The following is a 22,849-nucleotide window of genomic DNA, read 5'->3' on the forward strand; positions in this document are numbered from 1 at the left end:
CATGGTTCCCCTTCCTTCCCTCCTCCATGGCTCACTTTGAAGCAGCAAAGCGGGAGAGGAGCCGCTTACATGGGTGTAAGCGGCTCCCGCCTGGTTGGCTGCTTTAAAGGAACCGTGCTCTCTTTCCCTCCCTCCTCCCTGCTCAGTTCGCTGAAAAGCTCTTTCTCCACACACCCCATGTGTGCTCCTTGTCCCTTCAGTACTTAAACCCTTCTCCTGCATTATTAGCAGCCTCCTTCCCCCCACACTCCACACGTGCTCCTTGTCCCTCCAGTGTTTTTCCTTCCCTCCCCACTTAAAATGTGGTTAGAAAGCACAAGTCCACATGGATCCTCAGGATTTTTGCATTGGGTCACCCCAAATTCACCATCAGATCACATAGCATGTCCATGGCTACAGCCTGCACCAAAAAAATCACGCACCCACTGTTGCCTGGGGCCACAGTGGCGCAAAAACATGGTTACAAAGCACGGATCCACATGGATCCTCAGGATTTTTGCATTGGGCTACTCCAAACTCACTGTCAAATCACATGTCTGTGGCCACAGCATGAACCACAAAAATTAGACATCCACTGTTTCGTTCAGAACACTTTTTTTCTTTTCCTCCTCTAAAAACAAGGTGTGTCTTATGGTCCCGAAGGATGTACTGAAGGATGGTACAAAATATGCCCCCTGTGGGGAAAGCTGATAGTTTTCCAGGACTTCTGAATTTCTGTAATACACTATGGAAATAAGAGAGAGCTGGAGACACCTGTCCTTGTTCTCCGTTGCTCTCCTGCCATAGTTACATTCGCCTAGGGATTGAAACAACACATTACGATGAAAATGGTAAGGTGTTTATGGAACGTACAGAGATACCTTCTGTTTAAAACAGGAGACCAGTAAGACTCTGCTCACAAGGCGACCGGAGCCCACATACTGCAGGCTCAGGAGGGAATTGGAACCTACAGGTGGGACATCTTTAATAAGCAACTATATGTTAGCTGGCCTGGCATTACAGGGATGATGGAGTTTGGTCAGAATTGGACTCCCGTCACAAATCCCCATATGCTGTGGGCTAGTCCTGGATGCACCTTGGAAGGGTGGTATGTTGGGGGTGGGGGTGGCCCAGATGTAATTTAAGGAAACCATGTTTTGGGGAGGATTCCAGATTCAATCGCCGCCATATCCTGCTAAGGCTGGGAGAAATCCTTGCCTGTGGCAAAGGAAGGTATCAGCCAGTCAGAGCAGACGATACTGAACTAGATGGACCAATCAACTGACTTTGTATAAGGCAGCGAGCATCACATGAGCTGCAGTGTGCCTTGCATGCTCCTCTCTTCCCCCTCCTCTTTTCCAGCTGTTTTGCTATGGCCACACTGAGGAATAGCGAGATGAAGTGTGCAAGCCTTGGGGGCTCATTTTCATAATATTTGTAGTATGCTCAAGTTCGTAATGATAAACCATGGTTTAGCTAAATCACGCTAAACTCGTTTTCATGATGCGAAACCAGCACTATGTCTGAATGTAGGCATAATGTCCATACCTGTAAGATATGTGAGAGCTTCAAATGAGGTTTCTTCATATTCATTCAGAAACATCTGAATCTGCTGCATACTGATTCTCAGATCAGATTCTTTTACTGCAATTCATAAGGAATGTCCTGTCCAGGTCAGAGTGGGGGAAAGTGAGTCTGCAATACAGCAAGCTTTCTTCTTCTGATGGCAAACAATAAAATGCCATTCAATGCTAATAGGCTACGCTGAAACAAAACTATAGTGAAGCCCAGGCATATGTCTCAATATTGGATGCAAGAGGGAGATATTTATCTTTAATTAACTTCCTTTACAGTGCACCAGTGTGTTCCAGGTCTTACATTAATTTGAGCCGCTAATGTTAAATATTATTTATGTGCCCTTCAGCTGTCATTTGAAAACTGCTGAGCTCAAAACTGAACAGCTGTATTCTGATGGACACAGAAAAGCCACAAGTGCCTCTGGTTAATTTGAACAGAAGCTGCCTATACTGTATGGCTGCCTAGGAAATCTGAGCAAAATAGACCCAAGTTTGTAACCACATAGAAATACTCCCATTTGTTATTTGGGGTGCTTTGGGCAGCAAAAACGGCCCAGTGAGTGACATACTGAGGAAATCTTCAATAAATCTAAGCCCCCTCTTAATCGCACAGACTGACACAATGATTGGTGCAATGGTTGTGCCATTACTGGCATGGGGTCAAAAGCTGTTGCCAATGCCTGTTTAATCCATGCTGTGCTGTTCCCTAGTTTAGAGGTGCAGCACATATACGATGAGAGCATCAGTGTTGTGGACAGCGCAGTAGATCAGGGTGATCCACTTTAAATTCCCCACTCAGGAATATGGATGGGTGAATCTGTCCCTTTAGGTTTCTAATATTTCCAATCTTAAATGCAGTTCTTCACTGTCTCTAGGGATCCCAGTTTGGGGGCCTCACAAGAGCCTAAGAAGAGCCTGCTGGACCAGCCAATGGCCCATCTAGTCCAGAATCCTGTTCTCATAATGGTCAACCAGATGCCTGAGCGCAACTCGCAAGTAAGACTTGAACACAACTCTTGCCTTCTGTGGTTTCCAGCAACTGGCCTTGTGAGGCATTACTGCCTCTGACCATGGAATCTCTGGCTCAGGTTTAGAATTGGGGACCCGGGTATGGGCCCAGCACCTCATCTGCTTGCACTGCCATTTTTTTTTAAAAAAAAACCTGGCTGTACACTCCTCCTCTGGGTCAGAGTATGAGCTGCTGCTCAGGGTGTGGATGGTGAAAGATGCAAATTACCGCCTTGTTCAACTGAAAGGCAGTTGTTTATGAAATCTCACCTGCCATGGGATCAGCACCTGGTGACAGGACAAGAATGAGAGCTGCGCAGCATTTGGATTCATGGCAACTTCTAACAAGGTCAAATGTTGGGGGTTCAATATATATCTTTCCCATATTGTCTATGATGAACCGTTGGGTGGCCGGGGTGATTTTAAGAGACTGGATGTAGATGCTAATAATCTTGTCTGTTTCCCCTAAAGCGTTACTCAGGCTGAAATCAGTAGAGCATGGGACTTTCTCCTTCTGCACAAAGCAAGCCATTTCTTCTGACATTCTGTACAGTAATCAACGGTAAAGGCTCCCCAAGAAGCCACCACTGTCCCTGAAGATAAGAAGACATCCCCAATGAGGTCAGTGCATCGAATTCCTGGCAAGCGTGCTGCTTCCGTCCACCTATCCTTCTTGTCTCCTAAACCACTGATCAGCTTTTCAGCCCTGTCCAGCTTCTGAGAGCATACGTCAATGCTGTTCTCGAGTTCTTTCTTCTGGTTACAGTGGTACCTTGGGTTACATACGCTTCAGGTTACAGACTCCGCTAACCCAGAAATAGTGCTTCAGGTTAAGAACTTTGCTTCAGGATGAGAACAGAAATCATGCTCCGGCGGCGCAGCGGCAGCAGGAGGCCCCATTAGCTAAAGTCTTCAGGTTAAGAACAGTTTCAGGTTAAGTACGGACCTCCAGAACGAATTAAGTACTTAACCCAAGGTACCACTGTATTCAGTTCTTCCAGCTCATCATTTAGCTTCTGGAGACGGTCAATCACCTTCTTGAGTTCTGCTCATTTCGTATTGAGCTCCTGCATTTGAACAGCAAGCAAACCTTCAGCCTCCCTGAGTCATTCCCGTTTTGGGGCCACCACCTTTGCGACACGGCCGTACACTTCCACGGCTCTCACTTCTTTGCACAAGCCTTCGCCAAGAATGAGACATTCTTTATGACAGCTGGCTGGAAGTCCGAATGGTGCCCATTGGACTTTGGGGGCAGAATGCAGGAGAGTCAAGAGGAGTGGGGAGTTAGAGCCAATGATAGGCAAAGTCTATAACAGCAACCCTGGGGCTAAAGAGGAGCAGGAGCAGGTGGGGGCTGGCTAAGGACAGGCTTCGCTTGGTAGGACGGTGCCCCACTTGCCCAGATGAACTAAACTCTACTGCTTGAATGACTTGCTATACAGTGTTACCTCGGGTTACATACGCTTCAGGTTACATATGCTTCAGGTTACACACTCCGCTAAACTAGAAATAGTGCTTCAGGTTAAGAACTTTGCTTCAGGATAAGAACAGAAATTGTGCTCCGGCGGCGCGGCGGCTGCAGGAGGCCCCATTAGCTAAAGTGGTGCTTCAGGTTAAGAACAGTTTCAGGTTAAGAACAGAGCTCTGGAACGAATTAAGTACTTAACCCGAGGTACCACTGTATAATATAAAGGACAATGCTCAATATCAACAAAGAAGCACATGACAACACCTCCCAATAAAGGGTTTTTGGTTGTTGTTGTTGATTTACCCCATCAAGGCTTTCCCATCATCATAGTTCCAGCCCTACATCTGCTAAAACTTCATTGTTTTTCCTGGTCATGCCTGAAAGGGTGACGGAATGTTGAGAACAAGCTCTTACATTCATTGATTTGGGATTGGAAAAGATATACATATTGTTCTTTAACCAGTCTTTCAAAAGTGGGACACAAAAATCCCAAATCTAAACTGTCCAATTCAACCTTATTAAACAAAGCCACAGCACAATTTCTGTTCTTATCCTGAAGCAAAGTTCTTAACCTGAAGCACTATTTCTAGTTTAGCAGAGTGTGTAACCTGAAGCATATGTAACCTGAAGCGTATGTAACCCGAGGTAACACTGTATAGCAATATGATTAACAAAGGCATCAAGAATAATTTCTCCCTCTTCTTTTTTAATTAAAGAAGGGAGGTTTCATTTATTTATTTATTTAAACAAATTATTCACACATTACGAGGCCATAAATGCAATGGATTACCTTGACTCCAGGAGGAATGCTTGGCTCCTCCTTTCCGTTCCGAATGTTCCCTGGTTCGCTGGCTAAGCAAATGCCGCCATTCAGAGGAATACCCAGACACAGCTTACCCATCGTGCCAGGCTCTGACCCCCAGGAAACAAGGCTGCGACTTGGCGGCCGGCAGCTGGGAAATTCCCGTGCCAGCCGCTTGGATTAGCCGGCTTTGAATTCTGGCCAATACGGATTTGGCCCCAGCCAAATCCAACCTACACCTGGAATCAATAAAGATGTGGCCTAATTTACATCCCATAACATCCATTTTTTTCACCTAACTTACCCCTTTTTCCTGTTGATTCACATCAACCGAAATACCCTCTGTGCCCCAGATAAGCTCAATATAACCTTCATGTAGGACTGTGATGTGAGCTGACACCCCTGGCTTGAATCTGTATCTGAGCAACCAAACAGCAGAGGAGAGGAAGTTGAAAGTTTTGGCAGCAGGGGTGCCAACTTGAATAAAGTGGGGGGCGGGGCGGCGGCAGGTAAGTGGTCCACGCACACCATTGGTGGTCCATGCACACCATTTGAATGGCAATGCCCATAAACTGGGGGGGGAGCCCCCTCAGAGGTTTTAGTGGATGCTGAAGACCCCTCAGCCCCTAGGAGTGGGCTCCTATGGTTGGCAGATAAAGACACTGAGAATATGCCCTTCAAAAGGTCGCACAGGCCGCTAGGGGTGCATTGGAAGATGGCCGACAATACCATCTCTCCGGCTCACATGAGGTAATTAAGAGGCTAATGATGGGAGTAATTAGCCTCCCGGGTTTTCCCAGGGGATGGGAAAATGCTGCCTCACCCGCGGATGCCTATAAATCACCCCCAAGTTTGAAAGAAGGAGGGGGTGGGGGCACTGGGCGGAAAGCCGTCAAGTGAGTTTTTGGCTCTCCTGCATGCTGCTTCTGATCGCGATCCTAGTTGCATTGCTTAAGATAAACAATTGGAGAAGAGTAAATGCACATGTTTCTAGCGAAGGATTGCTAATTAAATCGACCTCTGAGAAGCTGAGTGACGGGTTGGATTGAACAGAAGACTACATCAAAGAATCACAACTATGTCGGTATGTTGAAATGGATCGGAAAGGGGGGGGACTTTTCTCTTTTTCAAGATGATTTACCTAACAACCCCTCCCCAAGAAGAACCGCCACACGACTGATAGCAAGTGAGATGGGAAAATAAACTGTGTGGAAATAAAATTATTAACTAAAGGCTTTGTTTTGCGGAAGATCTGGAAAGGAAACGAAAGGCTTTTGGATGATGCAGTTCTAATTGGGAACCGCCATTATGAGACGAGACAGACTTTGTTGCAAGATTTACAGTCAAAGGGGGAAGAAGTCATGGTTCTGTTATCATATCTGAATTCTATGTTTGATCTGGCAAGAACTCCCCTGAAAAGACTGATTTATGGAGCAACCGGTCTGGGAAAGTTAATGAGCAGACGCCTAGATTGTATCTTATGGGAACTGCTGAAATGGTGCCTGCTGTTTGAACAGAACTTTTGGATCAGCCTGAAAATCCACACAGGACTATAATAATGTTTGCTTCAACTCGCTTGTGGAGATAACTCAGAGTTTATTAAGAAGAAAAATGATAACAACAAGAAGATTGGAAGACGGGATTTGTAAAGGATAACAACAAAGAGATGGAAAGATGGGACTTGTGAACATCAAAGCAGCAGAAATATGAGATGATTGGACCCTTTCTGAACTTGAAGCATGGGTACCCCCAACAAAAATTTAAAATTCGGCTAAATATTTGGAGTTTATTATGTATTGGTATAATTTGGAATTAATGTGATATGATTGGTTTGTCAATAGGAAATTTAATAAAAAATTATTTTTTTAAAAAAACCCAAAAGGTCGCACAGATAGTGCTTGATGGAGATATGACTAAACCCCGTGATATACAGAAGGGGACAAGGCAAAGATGTCGACTTTCCCCGTTACTTTTTATTCTGGTCCTAGAAGTGTTGCTGAGAGATATTAGAGGAAAGAATTATGGGAAGAAAGATTTAAAAAGAAATATACAAGCTAAGGGCATTTGCTGATGACATGATGTTAACTTTAGAAAAAGAACTTTAGAATACCACAGCAGGGAATACCAGTATTCTTATGGACCAATAAATGAGTTTGGTGCATTAGCAGTTTTTAAGATTAACCATCAGAAAAGGAAAGTATTAATATGACCACATACTAGGTGGCTAACAACAAAAAACATCTGACATGGGCTGAAGTTAGAAAAGATATGCCAAGATGGGAAAGGTTAAAATTGTCATTGCGGGTCAAAATTTCAGTAATAAAAATGAATGTTTTGCCTAGAATGATCTTTTTATTTCAAACAATACCTCTTGTGACTGATTTACTGTTTAGAGATGGCAAAAAAGATTTCTTTAAGTTTTATCGCAATGTAAAAAACCACAAGTTAAAATGAAAGTACTGCGAGATGTGAAGGAACTGCCAGATTTGAAATTGTATTTTGCAGCCTGTTGCTTAGTGTGGAGGAAATACAGTGGTACCTTGATTTAAGAACGTAATCCGTTCCGGAAGTCCAGTCTTAAAACAAAGCGGACTTAAAACAAGGCGTGCTTTCCTATAGAAAGTAATTGAAAATGGATTGATCTGTTCTAGACAATGAAAAACACCCCCTAAAACAGCAATTTAACACGAATTTTACTGTCTAAAAAAATGGTATAGACGCACTATATTGAGAATCTGGAATAGATAGGTTTCATTTGAAAAGAGGCGACAGGTAAAGAGAAATGATTAGTTTAGGGAGGTCAGGTGACTCCACCTATTACAGCTTTTCATTGTATAGGTTTGTTAGATTTGTGCATTGCTTCCCACTAAGGAAGTCCCAAAGCTATGTACAGCTGTTCTTCTGGTTGGTGCCAGAGCATTCCTACATCCCAGTCTTCCTGAATTCTGGGTGAACCGGAATAATTCCTAAACCACAAATTCCAGAACTGCAGCACACGTGCTTTACTGCACTTTTAAGTTTCTTCCATTCATTCCTTTGCTTGCACATACCAGTGTGTTCTGCAGTTTAACCTGCAGTTTAACCAGAGAGCCAGTGTGGTGTAATGGTTAAGAACTGTATACTCGTAATCTGGGGAACCGGGTTCACATCTCCGCTCCTCCACATGCAGCTGCTGGGTGACCTTGGGCCAGTCACACTTCTCTGAAGTCTCTCAGCCCCTCTCACCTCACAGAGTGTTTGTTGTGGGGGAGGAAGGGAAAGGAGAATGTGAGCCGCTTTGAGACTCCTTTGGGTAGTGATAAAGCGGGATATCAAATCCAAACTCTTCTCTTCTTAACCTGGACACAGCTCAACATGGACTTCCTCAGTGACATTTCCCTATCCTTCTGGGACACAAATGAGCTGGGAGAATTAACACAGTTGTTCCCACAATCTTATGGCGCAACAAGGTGGGGGTGGGCAAGTGGGAAAATGAAGCCCTCAGGATGCTTACCAAGCAAAGCAGTATACAGGGTCATCATGGAATGAGTGAGATGGATGATGACCGTGCAATGATGGCAAATAAATTCCAAACAAGGCTGAACTAGCCACATGAACCAGTCGTCAACCTGAAAGTTGGAAAAGGGTAAATGGCTTTCAAATGCAGCAGAAGTTGCATGATTACCCATAGGAACAGTTTGCCAACAGTCACTGTGCAGAGCCGGACCAACACAGTTTGCTGCCTGAAGCAAAAACGGTGCCTCTCCTATCCCATTCCATGTACAGCAGCCAATTGAGCTGGCAGCTGATGGGGCATCGTCTTCCACAGCACCTGAGGGTAGCAGGCACAGCAAGGTGGGGGTGGGCAAGCGGGAAGATGAAGGTCACAGGACCCCTACCAAGCAGACATTTTGCTGCTGCTCCTCACTCTGGACCAGGATGCTTAAGAACAAACAACACAAAACGCCATGGAATGGGCAATGTTAGTAATGTTATTAAAAGTCAGAAAAACTAATAATTGGGTAAGGCAAAGATCAAAAGTTGTGAATGTAGTGGAATAGGCCACTAAGTCAAAACTGACCACCATGTGCATCATGGAGTGATGACCGGGGAGGGGGGGGGCCTTGGCTGCCTCATTGATATGGCCAGATGGTGATCTGCAGACCAGCCACACTGTGGTCCATGGCTGTGTCCCAGGCACCAATCAGCTAGGCCAGCTGAGCTCCTGGGGGTGGGACCTCGGGGCAGACTGCAGGAAGAGCCTCTCCCCCTCTGGTTTGGGTCAGCTCCAAACGAGGAGAGCTGGCATGCCTTGTGACAATTGCCATCTTGGCCCTGAACTTCTTGAATACTTGTTTTGCAGCACTCAGCCTTTGCTATGGAGAAAGGTTGGCCACCGGTTGATGGGACTGGGCATTGGAGGAGGGGATTTTGCCTTCCCCAGAGCCCTGTTATTCTTGGCATGGATGTTACATTTATCGATAATGTTGTCCTTAGTTTCTGGCAGGTGCTGCAGGCATTGGGCTCCCTGCTTCTCAATGGGGACTCTCTTGAGGAGGTGTTTGGGTGTTGCTTCTGGACCCAGACCAGCTTTGGCCCTGGAATGCCTGTGACCTGCAGGATGGCAATAGTGGCTCATGAACTCAAAGCTCTCTGACCTTCCACTAACATTTCCTAGCCTGCAGATTGGCTGTGTGCTTCTGCCCAGAGCTGGGCTGCCTGATATTTGGATCCTTGCAGCCTCTGCTAGGCCAAAGTGGCTTAGTTGTAACCAATAAAGTTCTGGCCATTTCTCTTTCTTTGTGGGATTCTTGCTGTCCACACCCTGAGCACAAATGCTCAAACTGCAATTTGCTACATTCCGTAGTCACAAGGAAATCAAAACATTTTCTTTTGTTTTCTCAGACTCAAAAGCTTTATTAGTTTGACTGCAGATCAAACAGAGAGGAAAATTCTAATGTTAAATTCATTTTTGTAATAACTATAAACAATTACAATTACAATTACATGTAAAAAAATTATTAGAATTTAATATAAAATGGTTTTGTCCTGTAGTAGTCTATGGATCAGTGATAATCAAAAATTAACAATAGTCTAATTTAGCAAAGCGTATTGTTATATTAATACAAAGAGATGGTTGGTATAAGTAAGAAATTCAGGAGCCTTATATTATTTGTGTGGGACATTTGCAAGCAGCCTTACACTTTTCCATTATAGGATGATCACATCCCACTTGATCCTTTAAGCTCATGCAGTTGGTATAAAGATTTGTTTCCGTGCATGGATTGGCTAAAAATGAGAGAGAGAGAGAGAGAGAGAGAGAGAGAGAGAGAGAGAGAGAGAGAGTTACAAACTGGAGAACATTTAAACAAAACAAAAATGACTCTCTTGGAGAGCCTCCTGCTGGATCAGACTAAAGGTTCAGCATCCTGTTTTCCACCATAGCAAACTCTGGGGCCCAGCTGGTGTTGAATATTTGTTTTTAAGAGAAGGGTTATGGTTTTCATGTACAAGGATTAGTTGGATAATTTCACAAACTTGAGTTTGCCAGTATCTTTTTGCCTCATAATAGTTTAACATTCTCAAACTTACTGCACAATCCCTTGTCACAATCATTTGGGCAGCGCCCACAGGGTTCTCCTGCTTCGTAGGGGGTGGCAATCTTGCCTTTGATGTTCCCTCTGGAATGATAAATGAAAACCAGCAGTTTATATCTTTTTTTTCCTCTGTCTTGAGAGATGGCCTTCTTAAATGGCACCAGTTGCTCAATCTTCCACACAACAAATATGTTAGGAGGGGAAGGGGCTGTGTGGGGTATAGAAGAGAACAGCTGGCTAGAGGGGTTGATGCCCACTCCAAAAACAGATGTTGGCCACTGCATCAGGGCTGTGGGGTCTTTTCCAGCCCAAGGGCCACACTGCATTCGGGAGAGCTTTCCAGGGGCCACATTCCAGTGTTGGTTAGGGCCAGTACCATTAACGTAAAGCCTACTTTCAACACACATTCACACACCCCTCTATCATTCATCTAGGCGCCAAGCGAGTAACTTGCTCCCACAAAGGCTGGGGGCAGACTGAGGCCTTCTATTCAGGCGCTTCCTTCAGGCTCCAGAGCTGCTTCCGAGCCTTAAAGGGACAACCCCCTGGCCACTGGCACTCTTCCTTCATTCTTTAACCTCACCTCTGGTGTGCTCCTGGCATGCAGCGGCATCGTCTTGTTTGGCGATGCCTGGGGTGCCTGCACATGCATGCCAGGCAGATGCGGGGCGCCGAGGATGAACAGACCCTGCCACGCCAACCTGGCCCTCACCACTGGAGCCAAGCGGGGTGTGCTGTGCTGCTTCCCCCCAGTGCAGGGGGAGCCCAGCTGGCTGACACAACCCTTGGTGGCTGATTCTCCCTGATGCCCACAGAGAGAAGCGCTGGGCTGGGCCATGCTGGGGTTGCCCCTTGCCTGCACCCCTCTGTCCGTGCCTGCTCACCAAGCAAGGAGCGAGTGAGCCCTGGCTGGGCAGCCATTTAGTGAGGGGGCCAGGGACACAGCATTGAGGCCAGGCCAGGCTCCAGGGCCCAGAGACCCCTGGCAGCAGGCAGGGCAGGATGGGGGTCCTTGGGGGGCACCTAGTTGCACCCCCTCAAAATTGTGTGTCTGGGGCCATGCCTCCCTGGCCCCACCATGCTATGCCCCTGGTGGAAGGGGCCTGTGAGGGTCCAGGCTCTGGCCCTATAGGCCCTAGTGGCCTGGGGTGCTCCTCTGGGCGTTCTTGTCCATCTGCAGCAGCTGTCTCCCCATCTTCCATAGTTAGACTGCCCTGAACCCTGAGCCAGAGTCAGCTCCACACTGGATGCCACTGCAGCCTCCAACTGTCTGTCCGGATCAGGGATGCATACAGGGGTCATAACAAGCACTGCTTGGGGTGGGTCATGGCCAGGTTTGATCAGAATAAACAGCAACACTCAAACAAAGCAATACAAAACAGAGCAGAACATTTTGTGCCTTGGAAGTTATGGGGTGAAGAAACCAAACCATATTAGCTACTTTGGGCAAAAAGAATTCACAGATTTTATTTTACTGTTCCAGTAACCATCCAATGAAATCCACATGACCTCGGCCCGATCATTCCAGCTTCCAGCAGAGGGCTTTGCTACCCAAAATTTAACTGGCAGGCACTGAAGATCAGGGCTTAATCTAAGCTAAGGTTGAAGCCCGAAACTTCTTTTCGTAATGAGAGGTCAAGTCTCAGGGCTGTGTATGAAGTGTTTTTTTGAGGATATGCCAATTCATTTCTGTTGCTGTTGTCGAATCATATTCAGCCTCTGCACAACTGCGATTAGAGAAAAGGGTTACAACGCGCCCTTCCTCACCCTGCAACACGGCTGCAAGGGCCCCATAGCTCTGGGAGCTCAGTCTGCCATCACCCTGCAGTTCACAGTGCCACCTGCTGGCAGCCAAGTGAACTGCCATGAGACAATACTTTTACCTATTTATTGTGTAAGATATATTCAGCAATGAATATGAGACATAGGGTAGATTTAAACACAGGGGGAAAACGCTATAAATTAGTCAGAAATTAGATCATTTTAACAAAAGAAAAAATTCCTATGAGAAATGTAGTTTTAAACAATTACTGCTCTCTGGCGCCATCTGGTGTTGCATGTTTAAAACACATTCAGTTCCTTGTTTCTTTACTAAGGTAGCTGAGTCCCTAGTGACATATGAGGAAGGCCACAAGTAGGGAAGCACCAATATGAATAGGTAAACAAAACTACTGTCAGGTTATGTGCTGCACCCAACTAAATAGATTTGTTTTGCTTAACAATTTTCCTATCCTCCTGTAGTAGAGGAAACCACCACATAGGAGCAAGATGCTGCAGGCTGCCTTGAAAAGAAAGGAAAGCAGTTACTGAAAGGAACTACACAGCAGTAGTACTTTGAGCATATAATATGTTTGGTTTGCGCTTTGGAGGTCAAGATTGAAATCTGCCAACTGTGTAGGATTGACCCCTGCAGTCGGCTGCCCTCATGGAGTTGTGTCATTCACATGCCACCTCCAGGCACAGGGGACCACATTATGCAGAAGAAAATCCAAGGTGGCTGCTGCCAAGAGAGAAGGCAGAGAAGGGAAACTCATTCCCATATGCACCAGAAAAGGATCCTTACTGTACCTGTCAGTACTGACAGAACATATAAATGGCATGAAGCAGACTCTGGTGGGCAATAGGTATAGAACAGGGGTCGGCAAACGAAGGCCCACGGGCCAGATCAGGCCCCACGGCCTTCAGGATCTGGCCCGCGGACCGTTTGTGGATCAGCGTGGGGATTATGTTCGCTTGGGCTGCGCCATTCCATTGCCCGCTTCTCCCTCACACACACCGCGGTGGCGCCTCCTCCCTCCCTCCCTCCTCCTGGCTTCTCCCCGCCCTGCCTAGAGGAGGAAGGGGGCTGGGCTGAGCTGGCTGAGCACCATTTTCAGCAGCCCCCTCTCTGGAGCCAGCCCTTTTGCGCCGCTCATCTTCCCTCCGCCGCCCTGGCCCTGTTGCTCCTGTGGGCCAGAGAGTGGAGCGGATGTGCTCATCTTCCTACCCACGAGAAGAAGCAGCAGCGGTGGTGGTGGTGGTGGTGGCAGCCCCAGGAAAGGTAAGCGCAGCGGCTGGGGCTGGGGGTGGGGAGGAGGACTACTTGCCCCCCTTGCCTCTTCTTCCAGATTCCCCACTGTTCTGCTTCTCTGGCCCATCAGAGGGACAGTGGACCAGCCCGTGACTAATTTTTTTTGCTGACCCCTGGTATAGAGCTTGGAGGAAACTGGAACCAGCAGGGTGGAGTCTGGCTGAATCTGGTTTTCCAGTCCCCTGTGAGGATTTCTCAAAAAAGTACAATGTTATTGGTCAGTGCTACAGAATACTGGTTGGCTGCTAACCCTAAACTTAAATGCTTATGTCCCAAGATAAAAACAGCATTGCAAGAGGCAGCACGTTCTTCTGTTAATACATACGCAGGACTGTACTGGCAAACATAGTAGTACTGGTATTTTTGGTCTGGACAGAAGGCAATAGCACATCCGATTAGATGCGAATTATACCAAACCACCTGCAGATACACAAATGAACATGAATGTGATCACACTGTAAATCTGAGTGCACACCATTACAACCTTAAGGAGTATTGAAATGGACCCTTCACATCCTATCTCAGTGCTGCAATTCTATTGCACAGATCCCACCTTCCCCTAACATGTACAATGCAATAGGTTTGCCTTTAAATGCAAACTGAATAGAATTCCCCTCCTACATCCCTAGTAAATAATAAAGATGATTCATCACAAATCAGTCTAAGAGACATGCACTGATGCAAACCTCTCCTATAGAATCGGCAGTTTGTGCAATGTATTCAAACTTACTTCCCATAAAGAGCTGTTCAGGAGTCAAAACCTCGCTGTCTACCTTGCAAAGGCATTTGGGTCCATGTGATTTGTTTTAAATACTCTTGTGAACTGCTTTGAGAAATTAAAGATAATGAAATAGTTTATTTAAAAAAAATAATTGGAAACCTCAACAAGGATGAAGATGTTAGCCAGGTAGTGAACGTTTCTTTTACCATGGCGCAACATTCAGCAAGGCTAATGCATTTTGGATATTGTCATTGAATTTCAGTCTTAGGCTTAACTGATTTTGAAATTTCTTGACAGTATCCTCAGTTACATTTCTTGGGCTTTGAGAACTGACATATTTAGCTATATTTGTTCTGCTATAATAACTGATATCTCTGCTTGCTAGTCTGCCCCTTCCAAACACGTTTGAAACAGCTAGTTAAATTTGTAAATAAATAGTTCAAACTTTTTAACCTCTGACCAGTGTCATAGTACCTGAGTGTAATGGCCAATCACAGCTCCTTCTGTCTTTGCTCCAGAAGCATACAGAAAGTCATCTCTTTCATTATACCAACTCAGAATGGCTTCAGTCCAACTGTTGAGGGAAGTTGACATGAAGAGATTTTCACCACAGGATGTGCCATCTGCAAGTGGAAAAACAATTATTTACAAGAACTTGAAGGCTTGCCTACTTCTGCATGTGCTTCAGGAAAAGTAGCATTTATACTGTCTAGGACAGGGGTCTGCAAACTAAGGGCCACGGGCTGGATCAGGCCCAATTGCCTTCAGGATCCAGCCCGTGGACTATCTGTGGATCGGCATGGGGATTCTTTTGTTCAGGCTGCGCCATTTTTTCCCTGCGCCATTCCATCCCCCCCCACTGCAGCGGCGCCTCCTCCCTCCCTCTTCCTGGCTTCTCCCCGCCTTGCCTAGAGGAGGAAGGGGGCTGGGCTGAGCTGGGTGAGCGCCATTTTAAGCAGACCCTCTCTGGAGCCAGCCCTTCTGTGCCCTCATCTTCCTGCCCCCCCCCCGCTGCCCTGGTGCTCCTGTGGAGCGGACAAGCTCTCTCTGCCTACCCACGAGAAGCAGCAGCAGTGGCCCCTGGGTAGGTAAGCACAGCGGCTGGGGTTGGGGGGTGGGGAGGAGGACTACTTGCCCCATCACCTCTAATTCCAGCTCCCCCCTCCCCGGTGCAGCTTCTCTGCCCGCCACAAAGTCTGAGGGACAGTGGACTGGCCCGCGGCTAAATTTTTTTGCCAACCCTGGTCTAGGACTTAGTTTCTTTTCTATAAATCTGTAATGACCTTACCCCTAATTCTTTTTTTAACAAAACTTATTTATTGGTTTTTCACAAAAAACCACAAAATTTAACATTCTTCCTTTGTTGAAACCTCTCCTTTATCTTTATACCGAGACCTGCTGCCTCTGACAGTAAACATAAAACATAGTAATAGAATCACAGAATCATAGAACTGTAGAGTTGGAAGGGACCCCAATGATCTCTGTGTTCAGCCCCCTGCAATGCAGGAATCTCATCCAAAACATCCATGACAGATGGCCAACCAACCTCTGCTTAAACACCTCCAGTGATGGAGAGCCCTCCACCTTCCGAGGTGGAGGTCCATTTCACTATCAAACTGCTCTTGCATGTGAATGAAAGGGCCAGGAAGTCTCTCCCCTGACATTACATGGTTTTGCAACCCCAAATCTTTCTGACACAGCACATATGGAAGGCCCTGAGGTGTTGCTCTCGGCGGGTGTTAGTTGCCCACAACTTCCATGCAGCAGTGTACTGAACATGCAAGCCTGGTAGACTTTCTTCTTGGTGTTGATCCTTAGCATCCCATTCTCCTATACCCTTTTGGAGAGGTGAGCCTTTGCCATAGCTGCCTTGTCAATATGGTTGCCCAGCTTAGTGTCACTGGAGAGATTACTGGTTATGGTGGAACCCAAGTAGGCAAAACCCTCTGCCATCTCAAGCATGTGGTCACCAGTGCTGTTTACGTGGAGTGCTGGTGGTCTTCTCAGCCTATCAGCTTTGCGGTGAAATACATCCACCTCTAGGGACGTGGGTGGCGCTGTGGGTAAAACCTCAGCGCCTAGGACTTGCCGATCGCATGGTCGGCGGTTCGAATCCCCGCGGCAGGGTGAGCTCCCGCCGTTCGGTCCCAGCTCCTGCCGACCTAGCAGTTCGAAAGCACCCTAAGTGCAAGTAGATAAATAGGTACCGCTTTATAACGGGAAGGTAAACGGCGTTTCCGTGTGCTGCGCTGGTGCAGGCTCGCCAGAGCAGCTTTGTCACGCTGGCCACGTGACCCGGAAGTGTCTGCGGACAGCGCTGGCTCCCGGCCTCTAGAGTGAGATGAGCGCACAACCCTAGAGTCTGTCAAGACTGGCCCGTACGGGCAGGGGTACCTTTACCTTTACCTTTACACCCACCTCTAAATGGCAGAGGTTTCTGCATACAGGGTACACAGAAGTATTCTCACTTGTAAAAATTGAAAGGAAATAAATCTAAATAGGCACAAACCAAAATAGCCTGACAAGGACCGGGGATCACTGTCTTGCGGAACCCACAGAAGATTGGAAGCATGGGGTCATGGAATATTGAGAGTGTTGGCAGAGAGACTGAGAGAGAGAGAGAATAGGGGCTCGTCCACACTTCTCCTTGTCTTGCTGCCTCCCCTTGGGAAAACCTGCTGTATACCACTGAATCAGAACAAACAATTGGTTTTTCTGCAGAGTGGTGGGTTTTCTCAGGGAAAGTGGCGGGACACATGAAAAACTACTCAGACTTGTGTTTGGGAAGCGGAAAACCTCTTGGGGGCCTGCTTTGTGGCCACAGGCAGAAGTGGGGACGAGCTCAGAGAGGGAGAGACAAGGGAAGGAGGAGGAAAGGTACCTTCTTGAGCTCCTGACTCAAGGTTTCAGGAGACAGAAGAGGACAGAAGAGGAAAGGGAAGGGGGAAATGTTCCCTTTCATACTCTTTGGAAAGTTTCTCCCTGCTATAGACCAACAAAAGGCTCAACTTCAGGGCTGACACCTATCTCAGACTTTAGCACTTCAGCACTTTTACATGATAGTGGGGTCAGGTTTCAGGATGGCGGGAAGGAGAAAAGTGTTCTTTCCCCCCTTTCCCCCTTGAAGATTCCCCCCACCCCGGTTCTGTCAGACTCCCTTTCAAGTTATGGCAACACTGCAAGATTTCACTGTAGTTCCTCACTTGGGCATTCATATGTATAAATGTATAACTTACAGCACCCAGGTTGTTACCTGGATACCATTTGCTATAGATGGCAGAGATTACGGCTGCTGGAAGACTTATTGGAGTATATGCGAGACATTTCAAGGAGCACAGTCTTTGGCTTGGTTCAAAAGAGAAATATGGATAGGTCTGTATGCACAGGGCAGCTTCTGTGGCTCCAGTTCTGAAAAGGCATTCCCAACCCCCAAACTTTGGGAGCAGATTCCAAGACCTGCATATATTGCCTCAAGTGTTTGTATGAAGATATAAAACATTCAGCTGCAAAGGCCAATTGGCATATTTTAAATGTGCCACTCATGTGTTTCTTTTGATATTGGACTGAATTAAAATAAAAGTTCAAATTAATTTTTTTCAAAGAAAAATATTGCATTAAATATTTGTTATTCTCTTCTTCATGAAATAGATTTAATGTCTTCTGACAAAAATCCACTTTAAATAATCTGTTTGAACTCATATTTGCTGGAAAATGGGTTCTTTACTTACTTAGTGTTCTATCAGATGCTGCACTGTGTTCTAATGTGCATTGGTTTGCCCACCATTGTGCAATCTTTCGTATATCATCGCTCCACTCCTGTGTACATATAGAAATACATTAGTGAGTTACAAGTTTATAGAAATGCATCAATTACCAGTGGATTTTGTAACTATGGTGATGTTGATATTCTAGCTAAACACTGAAAGACAATTTCTCAGCTATTGGCACAATCCTGGTTCAATAATCATGGCCAATGGTGGAAATCAAACCTTTTTAAAATTATAGGTATTTAGAAGCACATTATGTTCCCAGGATTTCTTTCTATGCTTCGCTTACTTGTCTAGTCGAATCAGGTGCATTTTCGTTACTGCATTTGGATCTTAGTCTATTTTTGCAAAGAAAGAAAGGAAGGAAGGAAGGAAGGAAGGAAGGAAGGAAGGAAGCAAGCAAGCAAGCAAGGAAGGATGATTTATTTAGCAATGTTTTTGACATATTTTTTTCTCTAACCAAGCATTTAAGAGTGGAATTTGGGTAAAGAGCAATTGCAAATAGGTCACTTCATAGGAAACTCATTGCCAGAAATGGCTAATGTTGCCAAATTCATTCATTTATTATGTTTGTGTATCTTGCCTTTCCTCCAAGGAGCTCAAGGCAGCATATGTGGTTCTTCTTCCTATTTTAGTCACACAGCACTGTAAGGTTTACTAGGCTGAGAGCCAGGAGGCTGAGCCGTGGCTTCATGGTGTAGTGGTACTTCAGCCTGCATCTCCAATCCTTACATCACATTGGATTTACTTGTGTAGTAGTTTATGTACTCATCATTGGTTAATGGAGATAGTTGTAGCTCTGTTAATAATAATTACATTTGTTACCCACTTTTTACAAAAAACAAAATTTCAGAGTGACTTAACTAGATAAAATGCAACAGGTAAAAACAAAACCATGTTGCAATATCTTGTCCACTATATTTTGCTCTGGTTTCATCATTTTCCTACCTTAACAAATGGTTCCCCCCCAACAATTAATTTTAAAAATGACAGGATTGTTCTTTCATACATTTCTGTTGGGTTTTCAAAATGTGCCTTACCATCTTCACCATGTTGCTAGCGGGTGGTTGGACTTCTCTCCGTAGCTTATTGTGTATGTCCACAATCTGCTTTTTCTGGTCTTCATTGATGGTGCTCAAACTAGCGAAATGGTCAGAGACCTGCAACCAAAGAGACAGTGGCCAAGTGTTCAGATGCAACCATCTCAGACTGATAAACCATGGCCTGTGTCTGTGTGTTCCCTCCTGCTCTGCCTCCTCTACCTTTCTCTCACTCCCCTTTGCAAGTTTTCTGGCTTTGCTAAACCACAGTTTCCCATTACATCAGAACTAGGAAACTGTGAATTAAGCATCAACCAAATGCTGGTTTGCAAACCATAGCCTAATCACACTTACAACTTAAGCCACACTTTTCTGGTTGAGGCATAATGGGAAACAATGGTTTAGTAAACTCCAGAAATCTCACACCAAGGCTTGCAAGAGAAGGGAAGAGGAAGTACTCAAGGCATAATGCCCTGGTCCAATAATGAGCCATTATGGGTTTTTTTTGTGGGGTGTGTGTGTGTTCATATTTATGGAGCAACTTTTAAAATGTGATCCATGTACACTATATACATAAAGTGAAACAGAAAGAAATGAAACTGAGACTGCGTCCTTATTGACAAGCTAACACAGGGATGCAGATAAGGGTTCCCAGCAAATAAATCTTTTTTAGTTGATAGGTCACATGAAAATAAACTCAGCCCAGAATGGTTTACATTTGGAAACACATATTTGAACCAATGACCCAAATTTATTTAAATGTAAACTTATAAATTAACAGTTAAAAATAGCATTTAATTTTTACAGTAGAGAAGAACAAGAATAATGTTATAAGAGAATTATCAAGGAAAACTCGATTATAGAGAAAAAGAGAAGAAAAACATGCAGACTGTAACCACAGATGAAGTATGGGACTTTTTATTTAAGAAATAAACTTTGTGGAGTAGTAAAATATTGGGTAAATGGGAGGGGGGCATTGTTGCTTCTTCAAAGAAAAGAAAAATGACTATTATCACATGCTGTCCTGAGGCAGAAAGTGTTTGGTGTTTGGTGATTGCGGTTATCAACGAAGTAATCGAAACTGGAGTACAGTATGTTAAGTATAATTGTTTAATTGCACATTGAAGTGGAGGATGTTTGTATGTATGTCACAAAGGGTTTAACGATTGAAAATTCTACGAAGCTAGAAGGAAGCTCTCTCTGAGCTCTAGCTGAGTTGTTGTTCTCTGCTAGCGTTCGTGTGAGTGTTTAACTCTCCTTAATCATGTGATTAAGGTATTCCATTGCAAAGTCACCATTTTGAAAGGGAGCTGGCTTGGCCATTTGCTCCCAGGCACAGTCAGGGAAGGATGTGATGAGGAAGTGTCTCAAGAAGCTGCAGGTGAGTGCAGGCCATGGGAAAAACAGAGCCTTGATTTCAGCGCTGATCGTAATTAAGTTATATATTTAAGAAGAAGAACCTATGCTTGAATATGCATATGTTTTATAAAACTTTCTGGATGAAAAACATGGATGTTTTTGTACCTGTTTTTGAAGAAGTTCTGGTTAGTAAAACTTTGAATAAAACTTTGGACAATTTTTGTTCCAAAAAGACTCAGTTTATATGCATCCAATTGCTTCATGCTGCACAATATTAATATCTGCAATACAGTAATATTGCAACTTGTGTGCATACAGATTTAAACTTGTGGCAATAGATGATAGATAGATAGATAGATAGATAGATAGATAGATAGATAGATGATAGACGGAGGTGGAAAGGGGGCAGGGTTCCAGGAAAAAATGACTTTGGCAATCCCACCCACCTGTGAACCCAATGTGCTTTGACTCTACATGATTTTGGCTTTAGGCATGATCCCTGGAATGTAATCCCTGCTTAAGTTGTGGGCTTACCGTAATTATTAACCCATTCATGCATCTACTGAACTTTGTAAAGTATTGTGTATCTAAAAAGCACTAGACACAAGTCTTGTATATATCCTTTGAATGGATATCATATGCTAAAATGAAAGACAGTAGAAAACCAGCTAAAATAGAATTGATCAGAAAATTATGGGAACCGTTAGGAATAATAAAATTGACAACAACGATGGGGAGAAAATCAAGGTGTATAAATATATGCAAAGCAATTGAGACCCTGTGATTAAAATTTATCAGTTAAATTCATCAAATTTAAGGGTCTCAAGGACAGGAATCAATTTCATGCTTTTATTTGGTTTTTGTAAGACAATAGCAGTGTTATAATAAATCTAAAGTGTTCATAGTAGGTTTAATTTGTAAAGTAGCTTATTTATCATGTATTACTGTAATAATATTATTCCCTGTGAACTCTCTTATAATCATTTTGCCTCCTTTTTGAACATTTTGTGTATTTCTTTGGAGAATAATAGAAAGTCATTTATAAGTTAACACGAAAACAGCAGCAGGGAACAACAAAAATACAGCAGAAATAATTTTTAAAAAAATACAAAAACTGGAGAGTTAAAAACAGAAGATTACAAACCTATAATCTGGATGTAATAAAGGAGAATAATTAATTTCAAATTACTTTGGCCATTTGTTAGTGCTCTGTCCTCTGGATGTGACTCACCAGAGGGGTATGAGCTGTGAAGTCAGTTCTCTGAAAGTCTTCTCTGAAAGAAGCTCAACTAGCTTCTTGTCTGCTGGCATAGCAAAGGTGGATGGGTTCTATCTGCAGTCACCAGCAGGAAAGCACATTGAGTCTGGCTGGGGCAGGATTTTGCTCTCTAGGTAGCAAAAAATATGGAGTGAGGAAAAGGGAGCAAGTTGGGCACCTGCCTGGCAGCTTAGGGCTATTTTGCACAGACATGCTCATGTCAAGCTTGGCCAGCACAGACCTCAATGAACCTTGAAGGGTGGGTGTGAAAGTGCTTTCCCACTCCCTGGCAAGATCTCCTTGGATTTGATTAGTATAGGTGGCCTTAGCAAAAGCATCAGGAACCAGTTTGCCTTTTATGAACACCCCACATTCTACAAATAAACCAAGGTCCTACCTGTGCAGCAGATTGATGCAGCGCTGCAGCCAGGCATGCACACAAAATGAGCAGGATCATGGCTGAAAAGCAAAGAAACCAGGACACATTTGTCATCTTAACTGCAATATATCTATGCCACTAAAACATCCACCTTACCTGTGTAATTTGAAACTACGTGAGGGGGCCCCTTAGGGCTGAGCATGCTAGCTCTGTGCCCCTGCTTGCCATTTTCATAAGCCTCTGTAAGTTGGTTGACCTTCTGAAACAGGGAGCCTGCTTTACTCATTGAGTAAATTTCAAAGATCTGGCAGGTCCCTCTTCTCCCCACGAATAACAGAATCATCAGTTTGGAAGGGACATAAAAATCATCTGCTCCAACCCATCCCTGATTTAGAAAACTCATGACTACAGCAGCACACTGGGCAGTCTAGCTAGAGATTTCCTTCAGGGATCATTAAAGTGATTTGAGGCCTCTTCAGTAAGTCAAAATTTATTGTTTTGAATGACAGAATTTAGTGTTAAGAGAAAGTGTAAATATTTGACCGTGGTACAGCACAATCCTAACCATGTGTCCTCAAACTAAGGATGGCAGTCTTGGTTACTATGTGTCTAAGGCTTTGTCCACACTTCTACCTGTCCTGTGTCTAGAAAGCACAGGTCCAAGTGGTTTTCCACTTGACCCACAATTTCTAGGCACAAGTCTGAGCAGTTTCCCCCATGCCCTGCTCCATTCCCAAGGAAAACCTGCTCTTTAGCTCCAAATTGGAACAAACAGCAGTTTGTGAGAAACCTGATTTCTGTTTGCTCTGATTGTATGCTAAAGAGTGGTTTTCCCTGGGGAAAAG

At 44.7% G+C, this 22,849-nt stretch overlaps 1 protein-coding gene across 1 annotated transcript; it reads right to left on the reverse strand.

Annotated features, from left to right (window-relative positions):
- Positions 1-9,699: 9,699 nt before the first annotated feature.
- On the reverse strand, positions 9,700-22,105 carry LOC310759471 (cysteine-rich venom protein helothermine-like). Its single transcript, XM_083606761.1, has 7 exons — positions 22,023-22,105; positions 19,009-19,128; positions 17,930-18,017; positions 14,676-14,824; positions 13,806-13,900; positions 10,406-10,494; positions 9,700-10,102 (listed from the first exon to the last, which is right to left on the reverse strand). Exons 1-7 carry the CDS (start codon positions 22,080-22,082, stop codon positions 9,978-9,980), a joined length of 726 nt encoding a protein of 241 aa, XP_083462887.1. The 5' UTR covers positions 22,083-22,105; the 3' UTR covers positions 9,700-9,977.
- Positions 22,106-22,849: the final 744 nt, after the last annotated feature.

Source organism: Podarcis filfolensis, assembly GCF_964270895.1.
Source record: "Podarcis filfolensis genome assembly, chromosome: 3".
Taxonomy (NCBI): domain Eukaryota; kingdom Metazoa; phylum Chordata; class Lepidosauria; order Squamata; family Lacertidae; genus Podarcis; species Podarcis filfolensis.

Coding starts and splice junctions, on each gene's coding strand:
- LOC310759471 (XM_083606761.1), bottom strand. CDS start 22,082: ATGATCCTGCTCATTTTGTGTGCATGCCTGGCTGCAGCGCTGCATCAA. Junction 19,129..22,022: donor TGCATCAATCTGCTGCACAG/GTAGGACCTTGG, acceptor CTTTGGTTGCAG/GTCTCTGACCATTTCGCTAG. Junction 14,825..17,929: donor AGCATCTGATAGAACACTAA/GTAAGTAAAGAA, acceptor TTCCACTTGCAG/ATGGCACATCCTGTGGTGAA.